This window comes from Suncus etruscus, chromosome 1 (genome assembly GCF_024139225.1).
Source record: "Suncus etruscus isolate mSunEtr1 chromosome 1, mSunEtr1.pri.cur, whole genome shotgun sequence".
In the NCBI taxonomy this organism is placed as follows: Eukaryota; Metazoa; Chordata; class Mammalia; order Eulipotyphla; family Soricidae; genus Suncus; species Suncus etruscus.
Genome location: NC_064848.1, coordinates 85,088,332 through 85,115,731, shown reverse-complemented (window position 1 = coordinate 85,115,731; position 27,400 = coordinate 85,088,332). Strand labels below are relative to the sequence as shown.

General features: G+C 47.4%; 1 protein-coding gene across 1 annotated transcript in view; it reads right to left on the bottom strand.

Moving 5' to 3' along the window:
* Nucleotides 1-20,812, bottom strand: part of SNX30 (sorting nexin family member 30) — a 119,214-nt gene extending 98,402 nt beyond the window's left edge. The window contains exon 1 of the mRNA XM_049784661.1: nucleotides 20,565-20,812. Within this exon, the coding sequence (XP_049640618.1) occupies nucleotides 20,565-20,720 (156 nt within the window). The 5' untranslated portion in view covers nucleotides 20,721-20,812. The remainder of the gene's footprint in view (nucleotides 1-20,564) is intronic.
* Between the last annotated feature and the right edge of the window lie 6,588 nt (nucleotides 20,813-27,400).

Here is a 27,400-nt window from a genome sequence, read left to right as displayed (position 1 = left end):
CAATTCCTGGCACCCCATATGGTACGTAGAGTTGCCAGGAGTGATCCTTGAGCACAGAGCCTGGAGTAAGCCCTGAGTACTGCCAGGTATGTGCTGACCCATAAAAAGTGAAAAAAAATATATAAATCAAAGTTTATTGCCTAATGCAAATGAACAACTCCAAAAAGGAGCAGGCATGGAGAATAGATGTCATGTTCCTAGAGACAGTGAGGGTGACAGTGGCAGTGAGATCAGTGGGCTTTAAAGAAACCCACGTTCCAACCTCCTCCTCCATTCTCCTTTTCTGGGACAAATTCTTTCACCTCTTTTACTTTTTTTTTCTTTTTTGGCTTTTTTTTTTTTTTGGATGGGGGGCACATCCGACAGCACTCAGGGACTACTCCTGGCTCTATACTCAGAAATTGCTCCTTGCAGGCACAGGGACCATATGGGATGCCGGGATTCGAACCACCATTGGTCCTGGGTTGGCCGCTTGCAAGGCAAATGCTTTATTGCTATGCTATCTCTCTGGCCCCTACTTTTCTTTTTTTTAAACCAAGTTAAAAAGTTGTTGATAGCTGAGTGTCAGTCATACAAATTTCCTTCACCTTTCAATGCCTACATGTCCCAGATGTCAAAGGCGAATGATATAGAGGATATTCTGAGGGAAGCATTGGCATTATGCAGGAAAGTCCCCACCCACCTATGTGCCCCACAAATCCAACAATGATTCCAAGCATATGACTGGCACCTCTTGTGAAAAGTGGAGATAACTGAGGGGCATGTGCTGGACACTCTCAATGATGACAAAATCAGAGGAAAAGGAGAGGAAGGGGTGGGGTTAGGTGGGTGAGGCACTAGCCTTGCATGCAGCAGCTGACCTCGGTTATCACTCCAGCACTAAGCCTCACCAGGCATGATTCCAAAACACAGAACCAGGAATAAGCCCTGAACACCACTGGGATGGCTCGAAAAATGAAGGAACCAGGGAGAGAGCAAATATGCCTGGTCTCAAGAATCAATCCCTGCCACCACATGCCTCCTCAGCACCACATGGGAGTCCCTTATATGGATAAAAAGAAAGAAATGGATAAGGAAAAGAAAGTGGAAGCTGGTGTTGGTGTATTGGCTAATGCTCCTGTCTAGCAAGTATAATGCCCTGAGTTTGATCCCTAATATCATCACATGCCATGCCATGGGGCCCAGTGGCTCTGCTCTTTGGAAACCCTGCCACGCTGCAGCAGAGTACACCCTCTCAGGGCTGGAGCAATAACTCAGCAGGTAGGGTGTTTGCCTTGCTCGTGGCCGACCCAGATTCAATCCCCAGCATCCCATATGGTCCCCGGATCCTTCCTGGAGTGATTTCTGAGCACAGAGCCAAGAGTAACCCCTGAGCACTGCCAGATGTGGCCCAGAAAAATAAATAAATAAGCAGCCCCTCTCCAGCTCCCACTAGGTGTGTGGAAGCTCCACAACACCTACGTGCAGTCCATGTTCCAGAGTACGTAACTCCCGGTACTGGGTCATTCAACAACTACACCAGCACAGAGAAAGCAGGAAGTGAGAGAGTGGGTGAGCTGTTAGAAAGAAAAGCAGCCCCTTGGATCTTTTGGCACATTTGAGGCTGGCCAGAGGAGACCACATCACATTTTTTAATTTTTTTATTTTTTAAGAAAGCTTGGCAGGGCAAGTATAAGTATCCAGGCATGCTCAACCATCTGTCCAGACTGGAAAAGCCAGCCCTGGGATCTCAACTCACTATAAGCACAACCAGAACATAGGTCCTCCTGAGAACTCTGCAAAAGAGAAGAGAAGATATTTTAAGGAGATTGGGAAAGCAGTACTTAATGGGAACACTCAGGACCAAAGTGGAGAGGCAATCATACAGTTTCAGCACCCTGACGAGTTCCTCACTGGGTTTAATGTTCTGCTATCACTGAAAATCTTGGTTTTAATCAACAAGGGTCAAAAATTATAATTTTGCAGTGGGCACCACAAAGCAAATAAGCAATCTGGGGCACACTGGTCAAGAATAGGCTTGACACACACATTATAAAATCTAAAGGTTAAAAAGCAACATAGAATTGTCCGTTATTCCCATTCTCATTGAAGTCCTAACACTGACCTTTTTTATTTTTTGAATCACTGTGAACTATAAAGTTCCAGTCATTCATGACTAAATCTCTGGCGTTCAATGTCCCAACACCAATCCCTTCACCAGTGTTTACTTCCCTCCACCAATGTCTCCAGTTTCCCTCCACAGGCACATTTTCCTTTTGGCTTTTAATTTTCCTTTTAGGAACTGTGGTTTATAATGCAGCTCCTGAGAGGGTATCATGTATATCACCTTACCTCCTCTTCTCAACAGTCAATCCTCATCCAGAGTAACCACTTCCCATTTCCCTCTATCATTGCTGGAATGATCCCTTCCCTGACTTATTCTTACTCCCCCACTCCTGTGGCAAACTTCCTACTCAGGACCAGTTATCCTACACCTTGTTTCTGTTGCCTTTGGGCATTAATGGTCATTAATTTAAGAGACAAAATCTAGTTACTATTAATAGGCAATTAAGGTTTCCTTCCAAGATGCTTCACTCTAGAGTTCCTTTAACTGGAAACCACTCTGATCACTCTCATAGCATTCTGTAATTACTCCATTATCGTGCCAATGCACTTCCTCACACATTCCTTCTCTGTCTCCCTTCCTGCATCCCAGATGCCTAGAAGGCAAGGTCATTTCTGTGCACCCCCCCCGCCTCCTCCCCCATGTGACAGGCCCAAAGAAATCATCTTTGAGCAGTGCACAAAAAGCCCAGTGCCCAATCACTGTGGCAAGATCTTGAAATAAGCAAGATTTATCATATTTTTCACTCTATAAGTTGTACCTGATCAGGACTGGAGAGATAGGATGGAGGTAAGGCATTTGCCTTGCATGCAGAAGGACGATAGTTCGAATCCCGGCAACCCATATGGAACCCCGAGCCTGCCAGAAGAGATTTCTGAGCATAGAGCGCTGTCAGGTGTGAACCAAAAAACAAAAAAACAAAAAAAAAATGTACCTGACCATAAGACGCACATAGTTTTTAGATGAGGAAAACAAGAAAAAAACTATTCTAAAGCAAATGGTATACTAAAATATTTAATAAACTATAACAGAATAATAATAAGTGACCAGCAATCAAAGTGACATTAAGAATCATTATAACCGGGACTGGAGAGATAGCATGGAGGAAAGGCATTTGCCTTTATGCAGAAGGACGGTGGTTCGAATCCCAGCATCCCATATGGTCCCCCAAGCCTGCCAGGGGCAATTTCTGAGCATAGAGCCAGGAGTAAGCCCTGAGCGCTGCCGGTGTGACCCAAAAACTAAAAAAATAAATAAAATAAAAGAATCATTATGACCGTCTCTCCTCTTACAATACTCAAGCTTCAGCTCCAAGAGGCATTTGCTCCATAAAAGGCACTTTGGGGGGGGGGGGGGAGTACATCTTATGGTACAAAAATATGGTACTTGACTGGACTGAGCAGAGAAAGACTGCTCTACTGTGTTTTTGCATTAAAAAAAAAAAAAAGCTTATGTCACCTGATCCCCTAAGCACCATCAGGGTCACTTCTGAACACAGAGTTAGAAAATAACCCCTGAAACACAGAACAGAAGGGCATTTGCATATGGCTGACTCTGGCTCTATCCCTGGCATCCTATATGGTCCCTAGGGACCTCACCAGGAGTAATTCATGAGTTCAGAGCCAAGAATAAATTGAGCACTACTGGTATTACTTCTCATTCTCCCACAAAAAGAAAGAAAATATGGGCTGGAGAGATAGTATAGTGGGTGGGGTACTTGCCTTGCATATGGCTAACCTAGGTTCAATAACTGGCATCCATATGGTCCCTCAAGTCTACCAGTAGTAATTCCTGAGCACAGAGCTAGGAGTAACCCATTAGCATTGCCAGATATGGTCCTCAAACAAAAACAAAACAGGGCCTAGAGTGATAGCACAGTGGTAGGGCATTTTCCTTGCACGTAGCCAATCCAGGGTGGACCCAGATTTGATTCCTAGCATCCCATATGGTCCCCAGAGCCTGCCAGGAGCAATTTCTGAGCCCAGAGCCAAGAGTAACCCCTGACCACTGCCAAGTGTGGCCCCAAAATACAAATTAAATGAAAAAGAAAATGAGAGAAACAATGAAATGTTTTTCAGTCTATGAGAAAGAAATCTTGTCCCATAGATTCTACAATAATGTGGAAGGTCACAGGGAACTAACTCTGCTCCCCAGTTCTGCACTTGCTGCCTTCTTCCAGTATTCCTGAACTCTGAGAAACAGTCACAGTGACCACTGTAAATGTGCCTTGCTCTCCCCTGCTGAAAACACCGCTGGCCCCCATTCCTCTGGCCCAGCCCTTTCTTTCTGTCTGTATGTTCAGACATACAATATGCCCCCTGCCTACTTCTCATCAACCCTCTCATACACTGTCCCTGCAACCTGACCCTGCAGCTTTAATACACCCCACTTCCTACTTGAGTTACCCTTCCTCCATCCCTATGAAAAATACCTTCTTGTGCTGCTCAAAGAGCCAAGAGAGCAAAGTCTGGACTTGGATCCCCAAAACATTGCCAAGTGCAGCTCCCAACATGGCAGTGCCTGAGCTCCAAACTGTCAGGTCAATACCACCAAGCCAACTCTGCCTGGAGGAACCCCAATTGTGCTGGGAGATTCTACCTTTCCCACACACAAGCTTCCCTCCCACAATGAAAAATATCATATCCACATATCCTCCATTTTCTAGCTCAAACACCCTCTCCAATAGAAAAAGCACCAGTCGCCATACTTGGATCCAGGTCATTCTTTTCAGACTACCTGCAGCATTTGCTGGTAGCATTGACTCATATCTCCTGGGCTGATTCATTTGTTCATGTCCACTGGGCCTGTCTTCTAACTGCATTCTCAGCCTATACTCCTGGTGGACATCTGCGTTGCCCAACCACAGAGAAAGATGAAGTTGATGGCCTGAATTGACACTCATGAAGTACTGCACCATAGCTATTGTTGGTCGCGATGAAAATCCCCAACTACCTTTTTCCAGATGGGGATAACCAAGATACATGTTCTATAGAGGTTCCCTGTGCTCAGTAAAAATTCACTTGGTGGGGCCGGACGGTGGCGCTAGAGGTAAGGTGCCTGCCTTGCCTGCGCTAGCTTTGGATGGACCTCGGTTCGATTCCCCGGCATCCCATATGGTCCCCCAAGCCAGGAGCGACTTCTGAGCACATAGCCAGGAGTAACCCCTGAGCGTTACCGGGTGTGGCCCAAAAACCAAAAAAAAAAAAAAAAAAAAAATTTCACTTGGTATGGGCAGGAGCAATAGCACAACAGGTAGGGCATTTGCCTTGCATGCAGCCAACCCAGGTTCAATTCTCAGTATCCCATATAGTCTTCTGAATCTGCCAGGAGTGATTTCTGAGTGTAGAGTCAGGAGTGATCCCTAAGCTCAGCCAGGTGTGGCTCAAAAAGAAAGAAAAAAGAAAAGAAATTTGCTTGGTAGTATTATCTTTGCCCTAGCCTCACTTTTCCTTGTCTCTCATAGAGCTCAAACCTTTTTGGGGGAGTTTTCTAAGAGAGAAATACAAGCTAGCATTGTATTCCTGGCATTCCTAACATTGCTGACAGGGTGCAGGTTCTCTTCTCCACACTCCATCTTGGGACATTCCTCTTAAGAGAATCCAAAACTCCAGATGAAGAAGGATCGCTATGGCTTAGCAAGATAAAGAAACTCACCCTGGCTGCAGAACTGGCAAGCCTATTTGGCTCGGTTCACATTGGATGGTGACCAGCTGGGAATGTGTCACTCTTCAATACTGGATCAACAAACTCTCAAGAGAAAGACTTTATTCTTCCTTCCTTCCTTCCTTCCTTCCTTCCTTCCTTCCTTCCTTCCTTCCTTCCTTCCTTCCTTCCTCCCTCCCTCCCTCCCTCCCTCCCTCCCTCCCTCCCTCCCTCCCTCCCTCCCTCCCTCCTTTCTTTCTTTCTTTCTTTCTTTCTTTCTTTCTTTCTTTCTTTCTTTCTTTCTTTCTTTCTTTCTTTCTTTCTTTCTTCCTTCCTTCCTTCCTTCCTTCCTTCTTTCTTTCTTTCTTTCTTTCTTTCTTTCTTTCTTTCTTTCTTTCTTTCTTTCTTTCTTTCTCTCTCTCTCCTTTCTTTCTTCTTTCTTTCTTTCTTTCTTTCTTTCTTCCTTTCTTTTTCTTTCTTCCTTTCTCTCTTTCATTCATTCCATCTTTCTTTATGTCCCCAGCATCTAGCACAGAATCAGACATGTAGCAGATCTCAAGAGACACAGGTTCGGGGCCGGGCGGTGGCGCTGGAGGTAAGGTGCCTGCCTTGCCTGTGCTAGCCTAGGACGGACCGCGGTTCGATCCCCCGGCGTCCCATATGGTCCCCCAAGAAGCCAGGAGCAACTTCTGAGCGCATAGCCAGGAGTAACCCCTGAGCGTCACAGGGTGTGGCCCAAAAACCAAAAAAAAAAAAAAGAGACACAGGTGCTGAATAGTGTCTGTGAGGCTGGAGTGACTATAGCACACAGTTGCTTGCCTTGCAAAAGGCCAACCAGGGTTTGATCCCCAGCATTCCATACAATCTCCCAAGCACCATTACTCAGGTGTAATTCCTGAATACAGCATCAGGAATCATCGCTGAGGTCTGAGTGTGGCTCAAAATCTGGTAGTGGAAGGGAGTGTCTATACTCTACTAAACAAATATGCATATCTGTCTTGATGAGAACAAGAGTGCTGAAATGTCTTTCTGGCTATTCCTCTTGTCTTTGCCCACTCCTTTTCTTCTTCCCCTCCTTAGAACAATATTTTGACACATCCCTCTCCACCCTTTGGCAACCAAAATTCAGAATTCTGTAGATCAAGACAGACATGAGAAAGCAAGCAGAACATCATCTAATTCTCAAACCCAAGTGCTTACATATGAATTAGTGCCTTGCTTTTTAAAACTCTGGTTCCCAAACCTGTAAAGGGTTTCATCACTGATAGGTGAATAGGGGGGTGGGTCAAAAAAAATTAGTTTCATCACTGATAGGTGAATAGGGGGGTGGGTCAAAAAAATAGTAAAAAGTTTCTGAACAACACAAGCAAGCAAAAGTAATGCCAAGTCCATCCCATCAGGAAGCCAAGGTGTTTCTTGGGAATCATGTTCAACCATGATGCATTTCTCAAATAAAAAGGGATTGTGAGTCCAGAGAGATAGGTCTCTGAACATTTCAACACTGAATCAACAAACTCTCAAGGGAAAGACTGCTTTTTTCGGGGCAGGAGAAATAGCACAGTGGTAAGGCATTTGTTTGCCTTGCATGCAGCCAGTTCAGGGTGGATAATGGTTTGCATCCTGGCATCCCATATGGTCCTCCGTGCCTGTCAGGAGAGATTTCAGAACACAGAGCCAGGAGACACCCCTGAGCATTGTCAGGTGTAAACCAAAATAAAAAAAAAAAAGAGAGAGAAAAAGAAAGGTTAGGGGCCAAGTGTCTCGAATACATTGGCAGGGAAATAAATAAGGATAAAACTAAATATCCAAGACAAAGTCAATGATGATAGAATCAAGGAACCTAAAGTTTTAACAACCTAAACTCAATGAGCCTGTTACACTGGCAGGCCAGGAGGCAAGGGGTGTTGGAGAGGATGTACTCTGGGTCCACAGGTGAAGGGAGGTTGACACTGTCCACAGGTGAAGGGAGGTGGTGGGAATGGCCCAGACTCACTGTATATCTGAAATTCAACTATGAAGTACTTTGCAGATCACAATTGTTTCAATAAAATTAAAAAAATATATTTTTGGGCCCAGAGAGATAGCACAGCGGCGTTTGCCTTGCAAGCAGCCGATCCAGGACCAAAGGTGGTTGGTTCAAATTCCAGTGTCCCACATGGTTCCCCGTGCCTGCCAGGAGCTATTTCTGAGCAGACAGCCAGGAGTAACCCCTGAGCACCACCGGTGTGACCCAAAAAAAACAAAAAAAAAATTTTGAGGGGGGGGTTTTGGGCCATACCCGGTGATGCTCAGGGGTTCCTCCTGGCTCTGTACTCAGAAGTTGCTCCTGCCAGGCTTAGGGGACCATGTGGGATGCTGGGAATCAAAACACCATCTGTCCTGGGTTGGCCACATGCAAAGCATACTCCTATGCTATCTCTTAGGCCCGAAAAACCTATCTTCTGCCCCACATTTTAAGGTCACTGCACTGGTTTCTACTTATCTATTTTAAAATTTTAAAATGAAAAATCTAGTTTAAAGAGAATCAACAAAAGGGAATTGGTCTGGACAGATAGTTCCACTGATAAGGCACTTGCCTTGCTTGCACCCAGTCCAATTCTTGGCACCACATATGGGTCCAGAAGCACTGCCAGGAATGATCCCTGAGCAACACTGGGTGTGACTTTCAAACAATAAGACACTGAAGTGGAATTTATGACCTCCCGTACCCAGGAAGTCTAAGGCACAAGCTGCTCCACATAGCGGGCTTGGGGGATGCAGACTCCTGTGACCTTTAGACTTGCCCCCTCTTCCTCTCCAGCAGCCTTTACCTCTCAAGCTTCCGGCTCAGTCAGACACTCTCCACATCATAGGAAACAAAGGTTTTGTCTCGAAGATCCTTCCCATTCTCTTCCCGATCTGAGCCACCTCAGGAAGACCTAGCTAGGAGGCACATGTCAGAGAAATACTCATAAAAGATCCCAGGACAGGGGCCTGAGAGATAGTACAGTAAAGCAAGTAGTATTCGCCTTGCACATGGCTGACCTGGGTCTCCCAGGTTCAATCCCCAGCATCCCATATGGTCTAGAACTCACCCAGAGTAATTACTATCAATGTAGAGCCAGGAGTAGCCCCTGAGCATGGCTGGTATGGCCCAAAAACAAAAACCAAAGAAGACCCCAGGGAAGGCTGTTGCCCCTCCGGTTCACTTCCTCTGTGATCTGTGCTCACCTTTCCATCACCACCTCTAGGTCTGAAATACCTCTAGTGGCTTTTCCTCCCAAGGAACTGATCACCAAGGAGGAAAGTACAGAGAAGCTGCAGGGCATCCAACGCTAGGAAATGATGGGGCCTTTACCTGCCAACACTGTTCTAGGCTCACTGTTAGCCACCACGAACAAGCTCACTGGCTTTCCCCAGCAGCACCTCCTTTAGGGAAAGTCCCCCCTGTGGACCCTGGGCTCAGAACTGGTGCTAACTAGATGTGAACAATGACTCAAAGTGGCAGAACTGAGATTCAAACCCAGACAACTGCTTGAAGCCAAGAATCCAAACTATCAATCTCAACCCCACAGGTCACATATGGTGGGGTGGGGCAGTGAGGGCAACAAATATTTAGCAGAAGCAAAAGGTTTCTGAACATCCAATGACCAAATATTAATTCAAAACCAAGCAGCATTTAATTCCCAGGTGTTCCTGGGAGCATTTACCCAGGTTGCATTTCTCCAGCCAAAAAGAGGTCATGAGTAGAAAAGTTTCAGCAGCCCTGGTCTAAAACTGTGGTTTTTAGGGGGCCGAATGATAGTGCAGGGGTAAAGACATAGGTCTAGTATCCCACAGGGCTCCTTATGATCCCCTATGGCAATCCCTTTCCTAACACCAGCAGGAGTCACTCCTGAACACTCAGTCAGGAATAGCCCCCAGAACACCTAAAATAAACAAAAAACTGGTTTTTTTTTTATCACTAGGTCTTTGGGCAGGGGTGGAAAGGTTGAAAGCAGTGCTGGAAAACACAAAACCAGTGTGAGCAGTACAGAGACTGGACCCGTCTGAGATAAAGAGCATGTAGGGCTTCACTAGGAGGAAGTAAGTTGTGAGCCAGGAGCCCAGCAGAAGCTGGAAAAGTGAGGGGCCTCAGCAGGAGCTGCAAGTCTGTTCTGCCCCAAAGGCTGGGGCCTCACCCGGAGTTGTAAGGCTGGGGCCTCACCAGAAGTTGTCTTCATGCTCTTCTTTGAGTCTGCAAGCCATTAGCATGGTTGAATACGAACACAGAGGTGATGGCAGGGAACGAGGCCATGGGAATGTAGCTAGATAACACACAAAGCGGGGTCTCCAGATAAGAGCCTCCAAATCCCCAGAATTGAATCAGAGAGAATGGCCTCCTCCTAGCTCAGAGAATCCACTACAGTGACTCTCAGGAGACTCCAGATCCCAGGCTCAAAGCTGAGGAAGGGGCCCTGCCACTGACCATCATCCCAATGATTTGCTTTTCCTTCCATCTTTAAAAAAAAAAGTATGGGGTGAGTGCACAGAACAATAGCTCAGCAAGTAGCAAATTTGCCTTGCACATAGCTCATAGCACATTCTGAATTCGATCCCCAAAATTCTATACGGTCCTTCAAGTACCTCCAGGAATAATCCCTGAACATCACTAGGTATAGGCTCAAAACAAAAAGTAATAATTTGTTGTTTATGTTTTGGTTTAGAGCTATATCCAGTTATGTTCAGGGATCAATCCTGGTGGGATTCAAAGGTCTCTCTGGGTATTAGAGACCAAACTGGGTTGCCCTCTGGCAAGGTAATGTCTTAACCCCTGTACTATCTCTCTACCCACCAGTGTTTTTCACTGACCAGTTCATGGGCCATGGACTGAAAGCCACTGCCTTGCACAGTTCCCCTCTCCCCTTCTTTCACAGTCAACCTGGATCCCCCAGCTGTACATGATGTCCATCTTTGACCACAATGCTAAAACACCTCAGGCATTGCTGCCAAAGCATCTCCTCCACCACAGAGGGCAAAAAAGGAAGGTCAGCAATGGACTAAAACTGCATGTAATCTGGTGAAGGAAGTCTTTTTATATTCTTTTTTGGTTTTTGGGTCACACCCAGCAGCTCTCAGGTGTTTGCAAGGCAGATGCCTTATGTCTAGCACCACCTCTCTGGCCCCTTTATTTTTATTTTTTAGTTATTTATTTATTTTGGTTTTGGGGTCACACCGGGCAGCGCTGAGGGGTTACTCCTGGCTCTACACTCAGAAATCGCTCCTGGCAGGCCCGGGAGACCATCTGAGATGTTGGGATTCGAACCACCATCCTTCTGCATGCAAGGCAAATGCCTTATCTTCATGCTATCTCTGGCCCCGAAGAGTCTTTCTGGCAGCTTCTGTATTTTTAAAGGTAGAAGTGGACACTCATCCCCCAAACACACACACCCCTGCCATTAGAATAGAAGGCCCCACCCCCTTGCCTCCCTTTTCCCCCCTCTAACCTCCCTCCCTCCCAAACAAAAAAGAATAGGTCGCCCTTACACAGTAGGAAGAAAGCTTTAGAAGTTTAGATGGAACCTCTTCATTGAAAAAGAAAAGGATGTCTACCCTCACTGATACCCTCACCCGGGTACCACATATATATCTGCATGGGCTCCGAGAGACTACGGTACTCTAGGTGTAGGGCAAAGAGCATATGACCATGGAATGTTCTAGAATGGGTGTGAGATGAGGAGAAAGGGGGAAGTGCACGGTTCCCCACTTTTCTTGGCCTACAGAGTTTAAAGGCCACTTTTGTCCAGGCTAGTGGCTTGAGTCTGGAGTCTCAAGGCAGTGAAAGCAGGCGCCATCTCATCTCAGTGGCAGGGGAGGAGATGCTATCGGGAGGTTTTTACGGAGCTGAACCAGTTCAGTATAGTGCAAGGGTGTGGCCGTGGGAGAGGTTAGCAGCCACTGGAGACAAAGGTGGAGGAACTGATGGTTTTGGAGATCTGGGCAGAGTTCCTGGAAATCAGGGCATGATTTGAGAAGATCATAGACTGATATCTAAAAGCTTGAAGGAGGGGCCAGAGTGGTAGCACAGCAGTAGGGTGTTTGCCTTGCACATGGCCAACCCGGGACAAATCCCAATTTGATTCCCAGCATCCCATATGGTCCGCCAAACCTGTCAGGAGCAATTTCTGAGCCCAGAGAAAGGAGTGATACCTGAGCACTGCCAGGTGTGCCCCAAAATATCAAAATATTTAGAAAAATAAAAATAATAGGGGCCAGAGAGATAGCATGGAGGTAAGGTGTTTGCCTTTCATGCAGAAAGATGATGGTTCGAATCCCGGCATCCCATATGGTCCCCCGTGCCTGCTGGGGGTGATTTCTGAGCATAGAGCCAGAAGTAACCCCTGAGCACTGCCGGGTGTGACCCAAAAACCAAAATAAAATAAAATAAATAAATGGGCCAGAGAGGTGGTGCTAGAGGTAAGGCATTTGCCTTGCAAACGCTAACCTAGGATGATTGTGGTTTGATTCCCCAGCGTCCCATATGGTCCCCCAAGCCAGGGGCGATTTCTGAGTGCATAGCTAGGAGTAACCCCTGAACATCAAATGGGTGTGGCAAAAAAACAAAATAAACAAAACAAAACCAAAATAAATAAACCAATAAATGAATGAATAAATAAATAAATAAATAAATAAATAAATAAATAAATAAATAAATAAATAAATAAATAAATAAATAAAGGCTTGAAGGAGAGAAGAGCGCAGAGAAGTTAGAAAATGGCAAGGAAGGGCCCGGAGAGATAGCACAGTGGCATTTTGCCTTGCAAGCGGCCGATCCAGGACCAAAGGTGGTTGATTCGAATCCAGTCCCCCCATGCCTGCCAGGAGCTATTTCTGAGCAGACAGCCAGGAGTAACCCCTGAGCATTGCCGGGTGTGGCCCAAAAATCAAAAAAAAAGAAAAGAAAAGAAAAGAAAAGAAAATGGCAAGGAAGAGAAAAGATTGGGGAAGGTCTCAAGCAGATTCCTTTCCTGCTTTGCCAACATTTCTACTTTCCAGCTGCTCCCCAGAGCCACAACCTGCCTTTTTTTTTTTTTTTTTTTTTTGGTTTTTCGGGCCACACCTGTTTGATGCTCAGGAGTTACTCCTGGCTAAGCACTCAGAAAATGCCCCTGGCTTGGGGGCACCATGTGGGACGCCGGGGATCAGATCGAACCACAGTCCTTCCTTGGCTAGCGCTTGCAAGGCAGACACCTTACCTCTAGCGCAAGCCCAGAGTAGGGCAAGAATGCCAGTTCTCTCTCTCTCTCTCTCTCTCTCTCTCTCTCTCTCTCTCCAGTTCTCGCTCTCTCCAGTTCTCTCTCTCCAGTTCTCTCTCTCCAGTTCTCTCTCTCCACCAGTTCTCTCTCTCTCTCTGTCTCTCTCTGTCTCTCTGTCTCTCTCTCTCTCTCTCTCTCTCTCTCCTCTCTCTCTCTCTCTCTCTCTCTCTCTCTCTCTCTCTCTCTCTCTCATCCCGGTGTCCCATATGGTCCCCCATGCCTGCCAGGAGCTATTTCTGAGCAGACAGCCAGGAGTAACTCCTGAGCACCGCCGGGTATGGCCCAAAAACCAAAAATATTAAAATAAAAATAAAAATAAAAACTTTAAACCGCACAGATACATTTTATTCTTTATATATATATATTTTTTTCCTTTGGGGAGGGAGAGGCTTGGGCCAGTATTTTGGCCGAAGCTCTCAGGAAAGATGCTCTTTCTGCCCTAGCGGTGAAGCTTCTATGTAGCACCTGAGGATAAAGGGAGCACCACAGCAATCCACTGGCAAGGAAGTGGCAGGTCTCCACATCATCGCCACATGAGCTTCCTGACACTCCTAAGGCCAAGATCACTGTACTAAATAAAGCCAAGGATCCAACTGTTTGATTTTTTTTTTTTTCCCTCTTCAAACCTGTCTGCATGTGCTATGTGTCCATTTAACTGAAAGAAACCTAATTCTGGCTGGAGAGATAGTACAGTGGGTCAGGTACTTGCCTTACAAGCAGTTGGTCAGGGTTTGATTCTGGGCACTTCATATGGTCCCCCAAATCTTGTCAGGAATGACCCCTGAGCACAGAGGCAAGCGTAAGTACTGAGCACAGGATGGTTTAGTTCAAACCCTCTCTCCCACACCATGTTTTTTTATTATTTGAAAGATAGGGCTTGGGGCCGGAGAGGTGGCACAGAGTGGTAAGGCATCTGCCTTGCCTATGCTAGCCTAGGACAGACCAAGGTTCAATCCCCCAGCATTCCATATGGTCCCTCAAGCCAGGAGTGATTTCCGAGTGCAAAGCCAGGAATAACCCCTAAGCGTCATCAGGTGTGGCCCAAAATAAATAAATAAATAAATAAATAAATAAATAAATAAATAAATAAAAGATAGGGCAGAAGTGATATTAGAGAATAGAGTCTTCCCCTTGCACACAGACAATCTAAACTCAAGCTGAGGCATCCAACATGGTCCCCTGAATCCTGCCTCAAGTTCTCAGCCCTCCACTTTCACAGTCAGTGACCCTAAACTCCTTTGCCACCCCCACTTTATCTCCTATCCAAAGCATGTCATCCAATTAAGCAGATGACCACTGAAGGCCACCCTATGTGGGCATGGGATATGCCTCATCTCAGGCTCCTGGAGTGGTGAAATCAGAGGCTAGGGTCTCAAGGGAGCAGAGCAGAGATTATAGAGGGGAGCGGGGAAACAGGAGGAAAAGATGCCTTGAGCTCCAGATTTCATGGCAAGGAGGAGTCTGAGTTGGTGAAGGGATTGATTGCGAGAGCGTGGAAAAGGGGTTGGAGGGGAAGTGGGCAGGGAAGTGTTCAATTCCGGGAGTGGCAAAGGGTGAAAGGCTGATTTGAGGGTGAAGCAGCTGAGTGCAGGGAGCAGATGTGAAAAGGAAAGGGGAGGGGCCGGCAAGGTGGTGCTAGAGGTAAGGTGTCTGCCTTGCAAGTGCTAGCCAAGGAAGGGCCATGGTTCGATCCCCCGGCATCCCATATGGTCCCCCAAGCCAGGGGCGATTTCTGAGCATTTAGCCAGGAATAACCCCTGAGCATCAAACGGGTGTGGCCCGAAAAAAAAGAAAAGAAAAGAAAAGAAAAGAAAAGAAAAGAAAAGAAAAGAAAAGAAAAGAAAAGAAAAGAAAAGAAAAGAAAAGGGGAGGTGGCTCACAGATCAGGTGGAGAAGAAGTGACATAAGAAGGCTGCTGAGTTTGCTCTCATCCAGAGAAATACCAGCCATCGGGGTGAGAGGAGGGCCGTAGTGGGGGCCTGCCCTAAGAATAACCCTTAACATATCTGGGTGTGGCTCAAAACCAACAGAAAGGTTTGGGGGTGAAAGAAATCCCCACCACCCTCATACCTCATACCTCTAAAAAGGATTAAAGAAAGTGGGGGATGGTTAAGACCATGGCATTTGGTCTTTCCCACCCCAGTACCTTTCAAAAGTATTCACTGCACAGAGGCAAAACACCTGGCATCATCCTGGATCCAGGAAAAGCAGCTCCCTCTGCACAACAGAAACTGTTTTCTTCCCCTTTTTGGGGGGTGGGAGTGGGCCATTCCCAGCAGTACTCAGGGATTACTCCTGCTTCTGCCCTCAGAAATCACCCCTGACAGGCTTGAGGACCATATGGGATGCCGAGATTGAACCTCGGTTCATCCTGGGTCAGCTGCATACAAGGCAAATGCCTCATTGATGTGCTAACACTATAGCCCCAGAACCTGATTTCTATTTTTTTTAATTCATATACTATAAAATTTTTTAATTCATATACTATGAAATTTATGGTGATTCAGGGAGAAAAGTGAAAAGAAAGGGTTAGGGGCACATTTGAATGGTGAAAGGGCGCTGGAACTTTGGGGTGCCTGGAAGAGTCTTAGATCCTTTGGGAAAGTGAAGACAAGCCCCACCCCCAATTGCCATAATGTTGAAAACCACTGATTTTCCAAATGGATCCCACCCTCATTGGGGTGTAAACATTTTCTCTTGGTGTATTCGTGGGTTTGAGAGAACCTGCTTTATTTATTTATTTACTTTGGTTTTTGGGCCACACCTGGTGGCACTGAGTTACTCCTGGCTCAGCACTCAGAAAACGCTCCTAGAGGGGCCAGAGAGATAGCACAGGGATAGGGCATTTGTTTGCATGCAGCTGATCCAGGACAGATGGTGGTTCGACTCCTAAAATCTCATATGGTCCCCCGAGCCTGCCAGGAGCAATTTCTTTGTTGTTGTTGTTGTTGTTGTTGTTGTTGTTTTTGGGCCACACCCGTTTGTTGCTCAGGGGTTACTCCTGGCTATGCCCTCAGAAATCGCTCCTGACTTGGCGGTACCATATGGGATGCTGTGGGGATGGAACCGCGGTCCGTCCTAAGCTAGCGCTTGCAAGGCAGACACACCTTACCTCTAGCGCCACCTTCCCGGCCCCACCAGGAGCAATTTCTGAGCGCAGAGCCAGGAGTAGCCCTTGAGAACCGCTGGATATGACCCAAAAACCAAGATATATATTTATTCCTGGTAAAATAAAAATAAAAATTTAATTTAAATGAAAGAGAAGTACCATTCTATAGAGGTAGAAACTGAGGGCAGAAAGAATCAAGGTGGCTTTCTGCTAAGGTCACATGTCTCTAAGAGGCAGGAGCAAGATGACAAGTTATTCACTCATTTTCTTATTGGCCAGTGTTTGGACACATGGGAAAGCACTTTATGTAATCCAAGTATTATATAAATCCAAATATAAAATGTAAAAAAAAAAAAAAAAAGAAAAGAAACCACTCCTGGCAGGCTTGGGGGGTGGGGTGGCATATGGAATGCCAGGATTCAAACCACCATCTGTCCTGGATCAGCTTCGTGCAAGGGATGCCACACGAATCGAACTCGGGGCTGTCCTGGTTCGGTGGCATGCAACCTGCTTTCTTAAGAAGCTTCCAAACCCTCCCTTCCTGGAGTCTGAAACACACACTTTGGATCACAATCGCAGGGTCCACACAAAAAGCGCGACAGATCTTCTCAGAGACAATAAAACACAGAGCTTCCCACTCTGCTCCAGGCAGGGCTCCAGCTACCTCAGCAAGAGAAAGCAGGATGAAGGCACTTCCTTCTGCTGCTCCCAGCGGCTCTGGCTTCTCTCTCCAGTTACCAGAACATACATGCACACCGCGACTCAAGGGCAATGTTACTCCCAGACAGAGCAGAAAAAAAAATTACACGGCTGAGCCTCAGAGGAGCACTGGCTGAGTATTAATTACACTCGTGGGAATGATGTCACTTTGATGCTCCTCACAGCTGTGCTAAGACTTATTAAATAGTCAATAATTAATAACAGTGCCTCAAAACCTCTTCCTCTTATAGAACTGGTTCTGCAGAAGAAACCCACATTCATTCAACTTCCTGCCCACCGACGAGCCCTTGGGGGTACAGCACATTGGTCTGCCAGGTACTTATTAGGAAATTGTATTAGTAGTGGTAAATTTATTACTTATTAGTAGTACCAGGCCCTACATTTTTGATTCTTGGTTTTTGTTTTGTTTTATTTTGGTTTGGTTTTTGGTTTTGGGGCTACACCCGGCGTTGCTCAGGGGTTACTCCTGGCTGTCTGCTCAGAAATAGCTCCTGGCAGGCACGAGGGACCATATGGGTCACCAGGATTCGAACCAACCACCTTTGGTCCTGGGATAGAAACCTACATTCCAAGTGCAAAGCAAATGCCCTACCCACTGTACTATCTCTCCAGCCCCAAACCTAGCCCCGAGACAGGATCCTCCAACAGTAAAACTGTTAAATACGTATGCTAAGTCTTCACTGAACACACTGAGAGGTACCTGAAAACTGACTTTTTCCTTTTTTTTTTTTTTTCCTTTCTTTTTCTGCTTTTGGTCCATACCCAGAAGTGCCCAGGGCTTACTCCAGGCTCTGTACTCAGGAATCAGTTCTTGTCAGGTTAGAGGGATCCTATGAGGTGCTGGCTATAGAACTCAGTTGACTACATGCAAAGAAAGTACATACCCCCCTCAGCTTTCTCTCCAGCTGCTGAGAACATAATGCATAATGAAACCAGATCCTCAAGTAACATCCTCTGGTTCAACACAGGTTAGGATCTTTCTCTCATCAGTGCTCTAATGAGGACACTGAGCAAAATGATACTATTTGAGGGCCTGCTGTATTTTTTATAGCCTTCAACATGTTCCTGGTGTCCCCACCTCTGAAAATTTATACCCTTTGCCCATACTGTCCTAATCGTGGTCTATGAGGTCAAAAGATTATGGCAGACAGATGTCATATCCAAGTCAGATTATGCACACCCTTAAGGAGATCCCTTCATTTCTTGGCTCAGTAGTTCCAAGGGAAACCAGCCACAATGTCAAGCAGCTGAACACCCCCAGAACAGGGGCCCACAGATCACCCTGTGAATGAGCCTGGAAGCATCCAACCTTCCACGCCTGCCATCCTGGAGCCAACAAGATTGCAAAAGGCCTAAAGCTGAACCACTCACCGAGGCTGCTCCCAGGATTAAGACTTACAGAGACTTTTTACAGTGCTTGTTTTGCTATAATCTATTTCCCTGCATTATATCCTTAGTTCACTATTCCACAGAGAACCTGAGAAGGAATTCAGGTTCAACTTCAGTTCCTTCCCTAACATAATCTGTCTCTAAGAAGGTTTTTCTTTGTTTTCCTTTTGGGGAGTTTGTTTGTTATGTGGCCACACCCCAGTAGTGTTCAGAGGCTCTGCACTCAAAAATTACTTCTGGTGGTGCTCAAGGGACCATATGGGATGCCAGGGATAGAACCTGGGTCATCCAGATACAGGACATGCTCTCTACCCAGGTACTATCATTCCAACTCTGAAGAGTTTTCTTTTCTTTTAAATTTTGGCATCATATCTGGTTATGTCCAGGGATCACTCCCCGCAGTGCTCAGGGACCATTGTGCAATGCTGGGGACCAAACAGAGTCAGCAGCATGCAAGAAAAATGTCTTATCTATCTTTCCGGCCCAGTCCTGATGAAAGGAACAAATAATTCATTTAGTCATTCAACCATTACTTATTGAATGGTATATATGAGTAAGAGCTTTCCAAATGACATAAATCTTTAAATGAAATAATTATTGGCCCTAGAAGAGGGATGATTGCCTGCAGTACATCCATGCTTAGAGATCTGTTTGATCCCTGATACTATACAAAATACACAGAGAGAGAGAGAGACACCCACAGCTTCAAAAGCAACCCCCAAGCATCCAACAGGATGCACATCCCCAAAAATAAAAATAAAAAATTAAATTATGAGACTGGAGAGATAGCATGGAGGTAAGGCATTTGCCTTGCATGCAGAAGGACGGTGGTTCAAATCCCGGCATCCCATATGGTCCCCCAAGCCTGCCTGGAGCGATTTCTGAGCATAGAGCCAGGAGTAACCCCTGAGCGCTGCCGGGTGTGACCCCCACAAAAAATGTAAATTACAATAAAAATAATAGCAAAACACACAGGGGCCAGAGAGATAGCACGGTGGCAAAGCGTTTGTCTTGAAGAAGGGGTAGGGGTACCCAGGTTTGATCTCTGGCATCCCAAATGGTTCCCCCAGCCCTGTCAGGATTGATCCCAGAGCACAGAGCTAAGAGTAAGCCCTAAGCACATCTGGGTGTGGCCCCAAACCAAAAACAAACAAATAAATAAAGAGCCTACATACAGAGACTTCAAGAAACCCCAATGGTTTTATAAGTCCCCTTGTTCCTCCTCATGCATGCTTCACCCAAGGCCCACTTCCCACTTTGCATTCTCAGACCTTCCCATGAAGACGTGTCCCAGTCTCACTCCTCACTCCCCTGCTCTTATTCTGAGTGTCTGGTCAATTCACTCATTTCCATAATGTCCCAATTGTGGAGCAAGAAACCTGGGTGCAAGAAACCATCTATGGAGCAAGAAACCTGGGTGACCCCCCACCCCCATTCCATCCAGTATTCAACCTCACTGTTCACTGGGAGGAGAGAGGAAGAAAAAAAAAATGCACTCCCCTTCTCAAGTGTGGAGAGCACAGCTGACTTCTGCAATGAGTGACCACGGCGGTGGTGGGGAATTGGGGTGGAGGTGGGGAGGCTTCTCCTGGGACTCTGCATTCCCTGCAATCAGCAAGGACGATGGTGCAGCTGCTAAGAAACCCCAGCGCCTCCCGAATGCCGCCCTCGGCACAAAGAAGGTCAAAGGGCGAGCTCGATTGCCACCAGCCACAAAAACCAGCCTCTGCCAAACCCAAAGCGTGTAGGAGGCAGGCGGAGGTGAAAGGGGCCCCCAGACAGCAAAACCACAGCTCGACTCTCCTCCAGCCAAAGCCACCGCCACAGCGGGTCTGGATCACCCACAAGGACCACGCCGCCCCGCTTGCCACCCATGGCCAGACAGATGGGGGAGGACCTGGGCGCTGGGGTTTGGAGAGGGAGATGACTTGGGGTGTCATCTCCAGCCCGGGCTGGAACTCTTGCCCGGAGGAGCTACAAGTGACAGTGCAGCTGAGCCGGAAAGGAAGGAAGGAGAAGGAAGGAGTCGGGACCCCAGCCCGGGACGGGTCAGGGGCCCCGAGGCGCACCCCCGAGCCCTCCCCTCCAGCTGTCATCCGCGCCGCGCGGGCGGGACTTGCCAGCGCGTCCCCTCCGGCCGCTCCCCGGGCGGCGCCGACCCAGTAGAGGGTGACAGAGCCCAGACGCCCGCTCCCAGGGCTCCGGGGGCGAGAGAGAAGAGGGAGAGGGAGAGTTGGGGCGCCGGCGTGGGGCGCGGCCCGGGGCCCTCGGAGCCCTCCGTCACCCCCTTCCCGGGTGCCCAGCGTCCCGCGCCCCGCGCGCCCACCTTGTCGCCGAAGCTGCGCGTCCGCGGCAGATCGGGGCTGGGCGTGCTGTCGCCGCCCACGGCCTCCTCGCTGCTGGAGCCGGCCAGCGGGTGCGGCACGTCGCGCAGGGACTGGGGCCCCGTGGACGGCAGGGCCTTGGGGGGCCCGGCCGACATGGCGCGCGCGGACGCTTCCTCCGGGCAGGCGCGCGCTCCCCCGGTGCCAGGGCCGAGCGAAGCGCCGCTGGGCCGCCGCGGCCGGCTGGCTGGCTCGCAGGCTGGCTTGCACCCTCCCGCTCCGGAGGCTCAGTCTCTCCGAGCCGGCCTTGCCCAGGGGGTCGGCGGGGCTGCTCCGCGCGCCCGCGCCCGCTCGCGAGCCAGAGCCCGAGCCCGAGCCCCAGCCCCGCGGGTCCGCAAGCACCTCGGCCCGCAGCGCCACGCCGCCCGGCCCCGCCCCCGCAGCCCGGGACGGCCCCGAAGGAGGCGGGGAGCACGGGCGGGAGGAGGGAGCGAGCCCCGCGGCTCTCCACCGCCCGCCTCCCGGCCTCCCGGGGGACCCAGGCCGGCGTGTGGCAGACGGGGAGGCCGCGCGCCGACCTCGGACCTCTCCCCGGTGGAGGAGACGTTTGGAGCGGTCTGTTCCGTTGCAGATGCATTTGCTGGGTGGGGCGCCCGTGAACAATCAGCTCTGAGGTTTGGGGGGACTCACATGTGGGCCAGGGTCTTCGGGCCTCGAAAATAATCGAAAATAGGGGTCACCACGTTTATTGATTTGGAGGAAAAATAAAAAGGTACGAAAGGCCCGAGGTTTGGTAAAAAGGAATTCAGAGAGACAGTACAGAGGCAAAGCTTTTTTGCTTTTTTTAATCTCTGGCCCTGCGTAAGGTTCCCCTGAGCACCGTCAGGAGTGATCCCAGAGCACAGAGCCAGATGTGGCCCCCAAACAAAAAGAGCGGAGTATTGGGAGGAGGAACTGGAAGTATTGGTATCTCTGTGCAAGGGATCTCCAAGTCCTCTACTTCCTTAAGGAAGCGGGGACTCTGTGAACCCTTGGCAGCGGGACTAGGGCAGCCGGCTTTGGCTCAGGGAGACATCCTATGCATGTGATGCATAGGATATGATGCAAATGCAGATGATGCCTATGATAACTCCAAAATCTACTCCTCGGCTTTCTGTTTCCTTTGAAGGCCTTTGTGGCTGAGCTGGGGTCCCAAATCTATTTTTTTTAGCACAGTGGAAAGGTGGAGGGGTAGCTTCTGACACTTTGAGGTAGAGGCACACCTTGTTTTTCCATCACATATGTGTCTGCAGCTCAGGTACTTAGGCCCAGGTTCTCGAGGCCACCAGTCCACGCAAGCACACGCGGGTCCTAGCAGAGAAATGGGGAGGACAACCAGGGGAGGAGCCCGTTTCCTACTCCCTGTAGCCAAACTTTTCCACTTGGTCCCGTATAACCTGTCGACATCGCTCGAATGCATTATGGTCCCGCCAGTTTTTATCTAGAGCCAGCGATACTTCCTCCTCCTCCACCACACACACACACACACACACACACACACACACACACACACACACACACACACACACAGGAGTTGAGGCTTGTCCACATCACTAAGGGAGCTTTAAGAGACGGCCTCTTCCCTTACTTTCTCCACGGTTAGACCCTTGGTTTTAAATCTTTTTCTCTTCCCCTGGAGAGTTCCTTGCTTGGGACAAATAAACTATGAGGCCCCTGGGAAGAATTTTGTTCTTTCGTTTCTTCTTTTAGTGTTTGGGGGTTTTTGTTTAGGTTTGTTTTGTTTGGGGACCACACCCAGTGGTACTCAGGGATTACTCCTGGCTCTGCACTCAGGAATCGATCTTATCAGTGCTCAGGGTACCATGGGGTTGACAGGGATCAAGTCCTGGTTTGCTGCATGCCAGGCAATCATCCAACCCCTGTTCTTTCATTTCTATCCCTTTTATTTCTTCTCAGGACTGGTGGTGGTTTCATGGTGACTAGGAGTCACCCAACACTCTGAGCTGGCACATATGGTCGCCAGGAATTGCACACTTGGTTGCAGCGTTCCCACACTTAAGTGGTGTTCATCCATATGGAACCCACACAGCAAGCAGATCCCTCTGAGCAGGAAGACTAGTGTGAGGTCTCAGACTCACAGTCTCGTGTTTACAAGGCAGACACTTTGTCACGGAACCACCCGTGGATTAGGCAACCATTTTAAATTTCTGTTTTGGGAGCGTGGGATGGGACTTCACTGAACGTTGATCGTGGGATGACCAGGTGACCAGAAGCAAATGTCTAATGTAATGAACCTATTTCCTAATCTAAGCAGGGCTGTGAAATGGGGAACAGGTAATAGTAGTACGTTATCTCAAATGTTTTTTGGTTCTCTTCCTCTTATTTTCTATCAGGTTTTCTCTTTGTTTACTTAGTTTTTGCTTTTGTTTCGTCTTGTGGAAGTGCAGGGTTAACCCCTGGCTCTGAGGACAGGCAGGATACACACGAAACTATATTGAACTTGAATAAATCACAAATAATACATAAATGCCTTACCCACTGTGCTCTCTGTCCAGCCCCTCTATTGTCCTTGTAAAGGACAATGCTCAAGTTTTTTATTTGTTTCTGGGCCTCTCCAACAGTTGTGGGGGTCACCAGGGAAATACCCAGAAGTGCTGAGAAGTCATGTGAAGTCTGGGATTGAACCCAGGTCCTTGTGCATGAGAAGCATGTATTTTATTTAACCTTTTGAGCCATCTTCCTGGCTCAGACAGAGGTTTGGTTTGACTTGGTCTGTCTTGTATGGTGTTTGGGCCACACCTGGCAGTGCTCAGGAGCTACTACCAAACTACCATTCAGTGCTCTGGGGTCACTCCTGGTATGGCTTGGAGGACCATGTGGTGTCTAGGATTGAACCTGGGTTTTCTTTTGTTGGTTTTTGTTTTGGGGCCACAGCCGGCTTTGCTCTGGGCTTTTTTCCTCTCCACTCAGGGATCAGTTCTAGTAGGATCAGGGGCTCAAACCTGGCTTGACAGCATGACAGGCTTCTCCTGGGCTTCCTTCATGCAAAGCATGCACTCAGCCTGTTAGGCTCTCTGGTTCAAATTATAGTTTAGTATTTTATAATTTAACTACAGATCCCTTTTATTTGTTGGCTCAGACCAGAGCATTATTTTTCCATACTCACAAAACAAACCAAATCCAAGAGTTCCAAAAAGGCTATAGGAAATTGTTTCTTCCTTTTCCCATTTCCTGGTTGGCCAATGGCATGTAGCCACAGTGTTCATATGAGCAGCCATGAGAACTAAAGCAAGTGTACTTCCCTTTTTTTTTTTTTTTTTAATTTTATTGAGACCAATGTGAAGTACAAGTCTTTCACAGTTGTATTTCAGGCATGTAGTAACAGTGAATTAGGGACATTCCCACTACCAGTGTTGACTTCCCTCCACCATAGTTCCTCGTAAGCATTCCATACCTCCAACCTTAGCGCCCCTAGAACTACCAGTGTAACAGGTCCATTTTGTGTTTAGCTATTTATAGTTTGGGTCTCTTGATTCTATTGTTGACTTTGGCTTGGGTCCCATTCACTTTTCTTTCTTTCTTTCTTTCTTTCTTTCTTTCTTTCTTTCTTTCTTTCTTTCTTTCTTCTTTCTTTCTTCTTTCTTTCTTCTTTCTTTCATCTATTTGTAGAAAGATAAAGAAATATGAGGCAGTTCAAAATAATTCAAGTGCCTTGCACTCTGCTGACCCAGGATGAACCTGGGTTTGATACCCAGCATCCCATATGATTCCTGAGTGCATAGTCAGGAGTAACCACTGAGTGTCACTGGGTGTGGCCAAAAAAGAACAAAAAAAAAATAAATCAAGTTATAAGGCTCTATGTAAAAGGTGGGAGCCCTTATCTAAAAGCTATAAATAAAATTAAAAGAAAGAAATAAAAACATAAAAAAAAAGGGCATGTGTGACAAGTTTGGAGTTTTTTTTGGGGGGGTTGTTTGGGTTTTGTTTTTTGGGGGGTTTTTTGCTTTTTGGTTTTTTTCGCATAGATGCAGTAAATGTTGGGGAAATTAGAAAGGAAATATTTTTGGCCTAAGAATTACAGGATGGTGGTGCCGGAGAGATAGCAAGGAGGTAAGGCATTCGCCTTTCATGCAGGTGGACCATGGTTCGAAACCTGGCATCCCATATGGTCCCCCGTGCCTGCCAGGGACAATTTCTGAGCATAGAGCCAGGAGTAACCCCTGAGCACTGCTGGGTGTGACCCAAAAACAAAAAACAAAAAATACAGGGTGCCTCCACCCATAAAGCAAACTGTCATAAGACCAACAGGCTCCGGGCATGTTGGTTGTACTACCTGAAGGTCTTTCTTTATGGTCCCAGGAGAAGTTCTGTTCAGTTGCGATTGTCAAAGTGAGTTTTCTGTAATTAGAGATCTTGGTTATTGCACAAAACCTAGGACAAAGCCTAGGATAAAGTCTTTAAAGCAATTGTACTTCTGTGGAAAACAGTCTTGCATAAAGTTTCCACCATTTGAACTAGAGGTCTAAATTCAGTCCCAGCACTTCAATGGCCCCTGAGCCCCACCAGGAACCACTGATAAACCCAAAGCCAAGAGTAACCCTTATAAGGTCCAAATTCAAGTGAGCACAACCAGGTGTTTACCTCCCCCAAAAGCCACCATGAATAAAAATAAAGTGTCCACCATCCAATTTAGCCCAGGGCTATCAATTCCTAGTCTTCACTTCCTGTTGTATTTTAGTATTCCTTGTGGTAGGAAATTGTCACTGAAATAACAGTAAGTGTTCCCAGAGTATGTGATTAAACTGTTTTAGAACAGCACAGTGGTTAGCAAAAACAGACGGCTGCAACGTGCTGGAATTTATGGAAGGAAGCTTGGGTTTCGAGGGTGGGGTTCAGAAAAGGAACATGTTGGATTGTTGTGCAGATGAGATGGTCATGGAATACAGGGATACAAAATGGCCCCATGCCGTCATAACTCTGGAAATACACAGGAGAGGCTTTTGTTTTGTTTTGTTTTGGGGCCACACTCGGCGATGCTCTGGGGTTACTCCTGGCTCTGTGTTTAGAATTTGCTCCTGACTTGGAGGATCATATGAGATATCGGGGATGGAACCGAGATCCAGCCTGGGTCAGCCGCATGTAAGGAAAACACCCTATCTCTGCGCTTTTGCTCCAGCCCTAGAGAGGCTTCTTCTGATCACAGGAAATATATCTTTTTTGGGTAGAGGCAAGGAGTCACACCTGGCGGTAGTCAGGGATATTCCTGGCTTTGTCTGTTTTGTGTGTGTGTGTGTGTGTGTGTGTGTGTGTGTGTGTGTGTGTGCATGTTTCTGACAGTGTTAGAGAACCATGCATTGCCAGGGACTGAACCTGGATCTCCTATATGGGTATAGCACATGCTCAGTCTCTTGAGATATTTCCTTGGAATACTTCATTAGAACCACCACAGGACTTCAGCTTTTTCTGAAGACAGCCCAGAATTTGCCAAGCTGGAATCCATAAGCCCCATTTGGACTACCCAGGCCTCCAAAATAAAATGGAGTAAAAAAAAACAAACATCTTCCAATCCTATGCTCTTGCTACAGCATGTGCTAAGCCTCATTCTTGTTTGTGCTAGCTGTTTATCCTCCTCGGGTTGTAAATATAATCCCAGCCTTATTTTAGACGCCAGCCACAACCCTGCATCAGAATAACACCACCACTTGTGAAGTGGATGGTTGATGGAGACAGAGGCGGTTTTCAAGGAGCATTCAGAGTGACATGCAGAAAGCCACAGTGGGCATTGCATACGAGGGAGTGACTGCAAAGTCGCATCACCAACAAAGGTTAAATTGTGCTGACAGTTCAAGTCAGCCAATGGTGTCCTGGGAGAAAGCAAAAGCCCACTTGATGCCAGGGTCTGAGGAGTTTTTCAAACAAGAAATTGGAACTTGTTCCAGGATCAGCAGGGAAGTTTGTGGGTAAATGGTTGAATCATGTGAGCTTTCTAGAGCCCCATTCTCCTGGCCCCAATTCAAAAAGTTTCCTTGACAGTATAACAGAGCAGGAACTGAGTGCTAAGAACTACCAGGAGGACTGGAAGCAATAACACAAAGGGTAGGGCATTGGCATTGCACACAGCAGATCCAAGTTCAAATTCCAGCATCTTTTAGAGTCCCCTAAACCTGCCAGGAGTGATCCTTGAGCACAAAGCACAGTTATGTGTGTCCCTTCCCAAGAAAACAAAACAAGCCAGAGAGATAGCATGGAGGTAAGGCATTTGCCTTTCATGCAGAAGGTCAGTGGTTCGAATTCTGGCATCCCATACGGTTCCCTGAGCCTGCCAGGAGCGATTTCTGAGCATTGAGCCAGGAGTAACCCCTGAGTGCTGCTGGGTGTGACCAAAAAAAAAAAAATACAAAACAAGGAACCACTGTGACTTCAGTTAGGTATGTATTTCTGGACCACCAACCTCTCTCCACCAGTTCCTGATTCTTGCCTAGAATCTGCACTTTTTGTGTTTGTTTGTTTTGGGGTCACACCCAGCAGTGCTCAGGGGTTACTCTTGGCTGTGCGTTCAGAGGTTGCTTCTGGCAGGCTCAGAATATGAGATGCCAGGAATGGAACCAGAGTCTGTCTGGGGTTGGCCGAGTGCAAGGCAAATGCCCTACCACTGTTCTATCACTCCAGCCCCCTGAATCTTCATTTTTAACAATGTCTTAGGCTAGTGCTTTTCAGTCTTTTATACCTCAGACATGTACTAGTGGATCAGCAGCTAAAAACCAGTATCTTGGGCCAAGAGAGTTAGATCAAGCGGCTGGTGGGCATGCATATGATTTACACGCAGGAGCCCCAAATT